Source organism: Antechinus flavipes, chromosome 4, assembly GCF_016432865.1.
Source record: "Antechinus flavipes isolate AdamAnt ecotype Samford, QLD, Australia chromosome 4, AdamAnt_v2, whole genome shotgun sequence".
Taxonomy (NCBI): Eukaryota; Metazoa; Chordata; class Mammalia; order Dasyuromorphia; family Dasyuridae; genus Antechinus; species Antechinus flavipes.
Window position 1 is genome coordinate 288,880,662 of NC_067401.1, and position 10,491 is coordinate 288,891,152.

At 34.8% G+C, this 10,491-nt stretch overlaps 1 protein-coding gene across 1 annotated transcript in view; it reads left to right on the forward strand.

Moving 5' to 3' along the window:
- The window catches only part of RPF2 (ribosome production factor 2 homolog), a 39,627-nt gene extending 36,897 nt beyond the window's left edge, over positions 1 to 2,730 (forward strand). The window contains exons 9-10 of the mRNA XM_051997546.1: positions 327 to 471; positions 2,274 to 2,730. Of these exons, the coding sequence (XP_051853506.1) occupies positions 327 to 471; positions 2,274 to 2,462 (334 nt within the window). The 3' untranslated portion in view covers positions 2,463 to 2,730. The remainder of the gene's footprint in view (positions 1 to 326; positions 472 to 2,273) is intronic.
- Positions 2,731 to 10,491: the final 7,761 nt, after the last annotated feature.

Genomic DNA, 10,491 nt, shown 5'->3' on the forward strand with positions numbered 1-10,491 from the left:
ACTCATTTCAAAATTCATAGAATGAATTCTATGCATACATAAATGCATGAGGACATTAAATGTTTCATACCTGGGGAACTGAATAAGTTAAATGGAGAAACAATAATTTTTTTCCTGAAAAGTTTTCTGTTTGAATTACTCTTTTCCAGTTATATTTAATTGTATTCTTCCCTAAAGGTCTGTATGTTCATTAAAGAGAGCATTTGAATAAAACTTGTAAGATACCAAATTTAGATTTTTTTTTTAAGCAGGAAAGAGGGAATATTTTATAAGCGAAAAGGCACTAATATTTGTTGTTGGTTTTTTAAATTATTATTTTTATAAAGATTATTGTTGAAGAAATCTGGTTGCAGAACACCACGAATTGAATTGGAAGAAATGGGACCATCACTGGATCTGATCATGAGGAGAACCTATTTGGCATCAGATGATCTTTATAAGTTATCCATGAAATTGCCTAAAGCCCTGAAGGTGTGTAAGCCTAAAAAAAAAAAAGTGTCAATTCTTGCAAAATATGTCTTTTGGTTTGGGGGGAAGGAACATTAAAAATAAGCTTCAGAAAAAGAATAGAGTTGGAATGCCATAATGTTGATGGTATCTTTACAGTGAAAAGTGTAACAGTAGGAATGGCATTTTTTGGTGGGTTGTGGAACAGATAGGACTGATTTCCATAAGCAGCACAGAATAGACCTCATTGCTTTATAGCCACCCACATATCTTTTCAAGGTTTAACTTCGAGATTGGTAAATAAAGAGTTAGACCCATAAGAAGGACCATGGAGAGCTTCTGAGGAAAAGAAAGTGGGGCTTATAGGCAAGTTTCTTGCCATCTGCCATATTATAAGAAGGCTTAAATCTATCTTGTGGTCACTGTGTCTGTGGAAGATTGACTTTCAGCTCTATTCTTTCTATCATAACTTTTTGTTGAAATGTGGAAGTTATAGGAGTACAGAACAAACTGAATGGATTTTTGAAAAAATGATGTATTTTTTAAGAGAATAGAAAAGATAAATAACTTGATTGTTATCAAGTATTTAGAAAAGCTATCTTGAGCTGATGATTCTTGTGTCTTGACAGTTGTTTGAGTTGTTAAGACCTGGTAGGTGTTCAGTAAATAATTGATTCCAGTGAACTCTTGAATTTTCATTGACCAAGTCGGGTAGCCACTTGATTGTAAAGTCTGCTCTTGATTCTTGCTGTGGTGTTGAGAAACCTTGTGATTATAACTCCTGTGCATGATTTTGTCCAGGGCACTTTTTTTTTGAGAGTTTATTTAGCTTTCAAAATAATTTTGAAAACAGATTGTGGTCACCGTTAGTGGAAAGAGCACTGGCTTGGGAGTTTGGTATCCTGAGTGCTGGGGCCTGCTGCTTTGTTCTTAGTTGTATAACCCAAGTGAGTCACTTAACCTCTCTCATTTCAAGTTCTCTTGGTTCTGAAATGAAGGAATTGGATTGGGTATTTATTGAAATCCTTTCCAGTCAACAGTTTGCTATTTTAAGAAGTTATAAAGTACAAAAAAAAAAGTTATTAAGTCTTGATCTGTTTTAGGCATAACATTTTAAAAACTATGTTTTTGACATTATGGATCTTAGAAAGCTAAGGTTTAGACATGAAAAGGATTTCAGAGGTATTTCATCCAACCCCCAAACTTAAGAAAGGAGGGAAACTGAGGCCCCTAAAAGTGAAATTGCCCAAAATCAAATTAATTGGCAGGGTTGACTTTTGAATACAGATCCTGTAATTCTAAATCTAGCTCTTTTTCCACTATTCCACAAACCCCATATTTATTCTTGCCTCAGTCAAAATTGACTAATTTTTATTTTAGATAGATAGAACAGCAGAGATCCAGTCACAAATTTCACTACCAGATAGTATGGGAGAAGAAGGCATTTTTGTATGCTTTGGTGAATGTGAATAATCAAATACTGTAATGGAGATCAGTTTGGGACCCATGGAGACTGGCAATTATAGGCAATCTTACACATGGCCCATAGGTCATGGACAACCTCATTTGTAAATTTACCTTTCAAGCTGAAAAACAAATTGGATTTTTGCCATCCCTGTAAGGACAGGGATATTGATTGACAGGTTGTTTGAATCTCCTTATTAAAGGTTCTCTATACTTGTGAATGACTAGGTCATCCTTTAGTATCCAAAGAGTGTTCAGTAAATGTTCATTAATGGAAACCCCTTTGAGATGTCCCACTAAAGACTAAGCTTTTACTATTTTATGCCACTAAGAATTGTAAAAGAAAAATTTTTGTTTTACAGCCAAAGAAGAAGAAGAATATTTCCCATGATACTTTTGGTGCAACTTATGGAAGAATTCACATGCAGAAACAAGATTTGAGTAAATTGCAAACAAGGAAAATGAAAGGGTTGAAGAAAAGACCTGCAGAAAAATTAACTAATAATCAAGAAAATAAATCTCAGAAAATTAAGAGAAGAAAAATTGATTGAATTTCGTCTACAATTGACTATTACTATATTTTGCAGGAAAGAATTGTCAGCTGTAAACAATTCTATAAACATTATTACATGGACCTATTTGATATAAATTTTTTTTGTCAAACGGTAAATATAAATTTTACATTTTCATATTGTAAACTATTTGAGGTAAGAATTATATTATCTTATTTTTATATGGAAGTGCCTCCATAGGGTCTTGTAAACAATAAGGCACCTAATAAATATTTGCTAAATAAAATTTTCTTATGATCAACAACAAGTACTTCTTATGGTATTAAAGAACTGGGAATTAAGGGGAGGTGCCCATTAATTGGAAAGGCTGGACAAATTATGATAGACAAATGTAATGGAATATAATACCATAAGAAATGAAGGATTCACTCCCATGAAACTATTTTACTGACCTAGAAATAATAACAACAAAATTCATCTGGAAGAACAAAAGATCAATAATTTCAAGGGAACTAATGAAAAAAAAAATCAAATAAAGATGACCTAGCTGTACCTGATCTAAAACTATATTATAAAGCAGCAGTCACAAAACCATTTGGTACTGGCTAAGAAATAGAGCAATTGATCAGTGGAATAGGTTAGGTTCACAGAACAAAATAGTCAATCACTATAGCAATCATGTTTGACAAACCAAAAGACTCCAGCTTTTGGGTTAAGAATTTAAACAACTATTTGTAGTCACGAAAAGGGAATTTAAATCACTATTGATCAGAGAAATGCAAATTAAGACAACTCTGAAGTACCACTACACACCTGTTAGGTTGGCTAAAATGACAGGAAAAGATAATGATGAATGTTGGAGGAGATGTGGGAAAACTGGGACACTGATGCATTGTTGATGGAACTGTAAATGAATCCAACCATTCTGGAGACCAATTTGAAAGTATGCTCAAATAGCCATCAAACTGTGCATACCCTTTGATCCAGCAGTGTTTCTACTGGGCTTATATCCCAAAGAGATACTAAAGAAGGGAAAGGGACCTGTATGTGCCAAAATGTTTGTGGCCAGCCCTCTTTGTAGTGACAAGAAACTGCAGACTGAGTGGATGGGATCGGTAGGAGAATGGCTGAATAAGTATGTGATTGTTATGGGATATTATTGTTCTGTAAGAAATGACCAGCAGGATGATTTCAGAGAGGTTTGGAAAGTCTGATGCTGAGTGAAATGAGCAGAACCAAGGAGATCATTATACACTTCAATAATACTATACAATGATCAATTCTGATAGACATGGCTCTCTTCAACAATGATATGATTCAAACCAATTCCAATTGTTCAGTTAAGAAGAGAATCAGCTACTCCCAGAGAGAGAACTGTGGGAAATGAGTGTGGATCACAATATAGCATTTCCTTTTTTTTTTTTTTTTTTAATAACTTTTTATTGATAGAATGCATGCCAGGGTAATTTTTTACAGCATTATCCCTTGCATTCACTTCTGTTCTGATTTTTCCCCTCCCTCCCTCCACCCCTTCCCCCAGATGGCAAGCAGTGCTTTACATGTTGCATGGGTTACAGTATATCCTAGATACAATATATGTGTGCAGGACCGAACAGTTTTCTTGTTGCACAGGGAGAATTGAATTCAGAAGGTATAAATAACCCGGGAAGAAAAACAAAAATGCAAGCAGTTTATACAATATAGCATTTCCACTTTTTGTTGTTTGCTTGCATTTTTCTTTTTTCTCAGTTTTTCCTTTTCTTCCTTCTTGATCTGATTTTTCTTGTGCAGCAAGATAACTATAAATATGTAAACATATATTGGATTTAATATATATTTTAACATATTTAACATGTACTGGACTACCTGCCATGGGGGGAGAGGGTGGGCAGAGGAGGAGAAAAGTTGGAACAAAAGGTTTTGCAAAGGTCAATGTTGAAAAATTACCCGTTCATATGTTTTGTAAATAAAAAGCTTTAATAAAAATTTTTTTTAAAAGATGAATCCTTCATATTTTCCAGTATGAAGCAAAGTGAACAAAGTCAGAACAATTTATACAGTATCAACATTACAGAGACAAACAACTTTGAAAAACTTGAGAACTGAATAGCAGGAACCAATCATGATTTTCAATGATGAAACTTCCTTACCATCTTTTTTTTTTTTAATTAAAGCTTTCTATTCACAAAGCATATGCATAGTTAATTTTTCCAACATTGACTCCTGCAAAATCCCCTGCTGCAAATTTTCCTCTCCCCCCACCCCCGCCAAGCAGTCTAATACATGCCAAATAGGGTGAAATGCATGCCAGATCCAATATGTGTATGTATATTCACACAGCTATCTGGTTGCGCAAGAAAAATCAGACCAAGAAGAAAGAAAAAAACAGAAAAAAAAATGCAAGCAAATAACAGAGAGTGGGAATGCTATGTTGTGTTCCACACTCCCATGGTCCTCTCTGTGTTGTAGATGGCTCTCTTCACCACTAAACAATTGGAACTGGTCCGAATCATCTCATTGTTGAAGATGGCCACATCCATCTGATCATCATATAGTATTATTGTTGAAGTATATAATGATCTTCTGGTCCTGCTCAGCATCAGTGCATATAAGTCTCTCCAGGCCTTTCTGAAATCATCCTGTTGGACATTTCTTACAGAACAATAATATTCCATAACATTCATATACCACAATTTATTCAGCTGTTCTCAATTGATGGACACTCAGTTTCCAGTTTCTGGCCACTACAAACAGGGCTGCCACAAACATTCGTGCATATACAGGTCCCTTCTTTCCCTTCTTTAAATCTTTGGGGTATAAGCCCAGTAGAAACACTGTTGGATCAAAGGGTATGCACAGTTTGATAACTTTTTGAGCATAGTTCCAAGTAGCTCTCCAGAATGGCTGGATGCATTCACACTCACCACCTTGACAGAGAAGACTTGGGGAACAGAAAGGGACATTTTTTTTGGACTGGCTAGCTAGCATGGGAATTTGTTTTATTTGACTACATATATTTGTTAATAGGGTTTTGGTTTTATTTTTCTCTAATTGAAGGGGAGAGGAGGTAGAATGAAGAAAAAAAAATTTTATTAAAAAAAAAGTTAATTCACAGTTAATTTGATGACATTCTTTTCTATCTTCTTGCTGTGACTTACACTAATGAAAATAAATTTCGATCAAGGGGAAAAGTTTGAAGTAGAAGAAAATAATTTTGAAAGAACAAGTAATTATCGTAAGGGAGAATGGAGGACAAGGCTGTATAGGGTGATTAGGATAGTATGGGGTATACTGGAAATCAGGTTGTTTTTTTAAACAAATAATTTAATAATAACAAATATTTACAACAGTATAACAACAACAAACAAAACAATAACAAAACAAAAGTAACAAATTATTTTTCCTCTTCTCACCCCCCTTAATCTCTGCTACTGAAAGAAAAAAAAATCATTGTAAGAAATATGCATAGTCAAGCAAAATGAATTCCCACATAGCCTTACCCAAACAACAAGTCTCATTCATTCTATGCTTTGAATGTCATTTCTTTGTCAGAAGGTATATAGCATGCTTCATCCTTGGTCTTCTATAATCATGGTTAGTCATTTCTTTGACCAGATTTCTTAAGTCTTTCAAAGTTGTTTGTCTTCACAGTGTTGCTCTTACTGTAAAATTGTTCTGGCTTTGCACTTCACTCAGCATCACATTACACAAGTATTTCCAGGTTTCTGTAAAACGATCTCTTTTGTCATTTCTTATGGAGACCATATGGAGAAGGAAACAGTAAACCACTCCAGTATCTTTGCCAATAAAATCCCAAATGGGGTCATGAAGAATCAGCCATCACCGAAAACAGCCGAACAATCTGAACAACCAGGTTTAGAGGACCACTAATAAGTGGGAAAATGATTGAAAAAAAAAGTACTTATGTCCAAACTTCTATATTAAGTATTGGGAATACAAATAACAAAGTCAGTACTCAAAGAGCTCACATCTCAGTGGAAACAACATAAAGAAAATTTCAGCCATAATTCAAATAGAAAGATCTCCCAAGTATACATTATTGTCATTTCTATTAACTGTTTTTGGTATGGAAGCATTTGACAGTGCCAAGGACTTTCTCAGCAAAGAACTTTTATTTTCTGGGTCTTTAGTAGTTGTGGCTGCTGGGAAAGTATCACTGAAGCATCTGCAAAAACAATTTCTGGCTCTCAACGTAGCCTGCTTCCTGGTTGATGGCTATAGGAGCAAGATTGGAAGCAAGACCTGTTCTAAGAAAATCTATTTATGGATTTATCCCCCCATCGGTCAGCAGTTGGTGATGGTAGTAACAAGGAAGGTGGACCCCTTCTCTTCACAGGTGTTGCAGAGGAAAAGCCTCATTTACACTCATTGCTTTTAGCACCCTGTGTTCAGGGAAAGCCTATATTCTGTATTGCCCTCTGATTCCCAAGCCCTGTTGCTACTTTGACATTTGACATTTAAGCACCTACTATGTGCTAATTGTTGGTATTATCAAGATTAAAAAATGGGATTATTAGGGAAGAAGATACAGGAAAATAAATCTGGAGGCTTCTGTATTAGTCAAGGTGAAAAGTGAAGGGAAGGTGAAAGGATGGTCCAATGTATAGAGAGAAGGGAAGAGTTCAAGAGACATGGAGATAGAATCAGTAACACTTCGCAACTAATTGGCTTTGGAAAGCAAGGGACAGGTTAACATCTAGGTAAATGAGAAGATAGTTGTACCCTGAAAGAGAAAATAGGCATATTTGGGTTAGTGGAGGCTAATAGGTAATGTTTTATTTTGGATATATTAAGTTTAAGATAGTAATAGGGACGAGAATTATTTCACTAATATAAGAGATTTTTTGGGGAGGATAGGAATTTTATAGCAAGATTTGAGCTGGTTATGCAGATCTGGGAATTATCTACATTAGAGATGATAATTGCAAGAGTAAATGAGGTGACCACAAAACAGTTGAAGATAAACTTTTCATGAACATCTCATGTTAAAGTTCTAGGAAAAGGATGTATAAGTGGAGATGAAATAGCAATTGACCACACAGGTAGTAGAAACAAGATAAAATAGGACATGATAAGAGTAGGAGAATGGAGTAGTTAACCATATTAAAAACCTTGGAAAGTTGAGAAAAATGAACCAAAAAAAGGGCTGTTGGATGAAGTCATTGAGATAACTTGTAATTTTTATGAGAATAGTTTCAATTCAGGAAACTTCTAGGTGGGAATAGGAAAAGGTGAAAAAGATTAAGATGGAGGATAGAATCGGGGAGTGATCAGTCAAATGCAATATAAACTATCTTCTGAAGGTTATTCTCAAAGGGATGATTTAAAATAAAGAAAAAACCTGAGGTCTGTATCTTGGTAAGAAGGGAAGAGGGATTATAAATTATTAGTATTGAGTACAATCTTCTCTCACTAGGTGCTGCTAAAGCGATAAAGCTGATCAAATGCTGATCCTTAAATCAGGAAGACTCATCTTGCTGAGTTCAAATTTGACCTCAGATAGTAACTGACTCTGGATGAGTCACTTTATCTGTTTGCCACACTATTCTCATCTGTAAAATGATGTGGAGAATAAAATGGTAAACTAATCCAGTTTCTTTGCCAATAAAAACTCAGATGGGCTTACAGAGTCAGACATGATTGAACAACAGCCGTCTCCTGCTATTTTCTTTAGAAAGAGGAAATCTGGATAAGAGGAATAGAAAAAAAAAAGTGTAAGTGGATAGGATAGAGAGATATATATAACAATCATAACTGAGAATTAATAAAGAGAATATGATTTTAGGAAGCAGAATCCAATCAGATATTAACAAGAAACACACTTGAAATACTCACACAGAATTCAAATAAAAGACTGAAACAGAACTTGGGCTTCTGGTGAACTAAAAATGCAGGAGGCAGTTATCATGATCTTAGACAATACAGCAGTAAAAACAGACATGACTAAAAGATATAAAGAGGAGAAATTACATTTTATGTGCAGTTGGTTTGCTTGAATCTGTTCATTTGTCACAAGGTACATCATAACATCAGGAGGAGACTGATGGGAGGGGTGACCTAAAGATGAGAATTAGCAGGGTGAGTGATTGAAGCATCAAGAGAGGTGAAAAGACAAGAAAAGGGAATTCCAGATTTCAAAGGGGGAACAGTTTGGGTGGATCTCTGTGGATCCTACATATCCTTCTAATATTCACCTAACTTTCTTACCTCTCTCATCCATTCAGATAGCGGATGATCTGCTATACTTGTAACCAAAGATCACAAAACAGTTAAACATTCAGCTATCTGAGAAGCAAAATGAGCAATGAATAGAATGTTGGACCTAGAATCAGGAAAATTGGTGTTTAAATCCTTCCTCAGACATTCACTACTATGTGATCCTGGGCAAGTCACTTAGACTCTCTAAGCCTTAGTTTCCTCATCTGTAAAATGGGGATAATAAAAGTAACTACCTCACAGGGAAGATGTGAAGATGAAATAAGTTAATATGTGAAAAAAGTTTTGCAGATTGTAAAGTTCTATATAAAGACTAGGTACTCTTATTAGGATATTTAAATATCTAAATGCATTTACTCTTTAAGACTTAGTTCATTTAGAAACAAAAAACTTTAGATCCTGGCAAAAAGTATTTCTAGTGTTAGCAAGCAGATTGGATGATGTTGGGAGAGCAGAAGTTCCCCAGAAATCACATGAAGCCTACTTCCCTAGATGTAGGGGAAGGAAAGTCCGAATGAATGAATATTTTATTATTTTTTTTCCCTTTTCTCCTTCTCCATAATCCCACCTCTGTGCTCTCTTATTATCTTGAGAAGGATAAACTGAGGCTGTTAAGGTCTCTTTTTGATTCTAGGAAGCCAATGTTCCTTCACCAATTTCTTTCAGGGCCTGAATTCTACTAGGAGAACAGGGGATAGAAGAATAGGAGTTTCTTCCATGGATGAGATGCTGTATACAAAAGTACACAGAAACAAATCAGGATGAGATAAAGGAACAGCAAGTGATCTGATTTCACTGGAGTGAGGAGTTGGGGAAGTCCTATGCTATGAAATAAGAATGGAAAGGAAGCTTTGTCAAATGAGATAGTGGGCCGAAATGTCAGGATCAGAAGTTTTTATTTCATTTTTTAGATAATAAAGATAACATCCTCCAATTAACCAAAATTAAGGAAGGGGGGAGCCCTTGTACTAAATAAGCAAAATTTTGCAAAACAAATCCATATACTGGCTATTTCCAAAAATGTGTGTCTCTACACCTTGTATCCATCATTTCTTTGCCAAGAGATAGGCTACATGCTCCATGACAAGTGCTCTAGGGACATTGGCTGAAAATAAGCATAAGTAATTATTTGATTAGAGTTCCTAAATCTTTCAAAGTTGTTTTTCTTTATAATGTCATCCTTGAATAAATTGTTCTTCTGATCAGAAGTTCCTTTCACTCAGTTCAAGTACTACCTAAGATTCTCTGCAATCTTTTATTATATTTTGCGTAATAGTAATACATTACAAATACATTTTGTTTAGCCATTCCTCAATTTCCTAAGAAGCAATGTAAGGCATCATTTATGTTCTATCTAGTTCTTTGCTTTTTTTTTCCTTCTCATTTACTTTTAATCTCCTTTTTTTTGGATTAGATTGAACTGGGAGGTTACCTTGTACTGTGGTTGATTTTGCTAATAGGGCCCTAGTTGATCTCTTTTTGTGTGTGTGAGCAGTTTTTGCCTGGGAAAAGTGACATTATAGTTTCTCATTGAATTTTTTTTCATTTAAAAACATTTAACACTTTCTTTTTTTTAAATAGCATTATATCTTTCCAAACGCATGCAAAGATCATTTTCAACATTCACCTTTGCAAAACCTTGTGTTCCAAATTTTTCTCATCTCCTTCCTCTCCCCTCCCTAAGGCAGCAAGCAATTTAATATAGGCAAAACATGTGCAGTTCTTCTAACCATATTTCCATATTCATTATGCTGCACAAGAAAAATCAGATCAAAAGAGAAAAAACCACAAGAAAGAAAGAAAAACAACTAAAAAAAAAAAAAGGTGATAA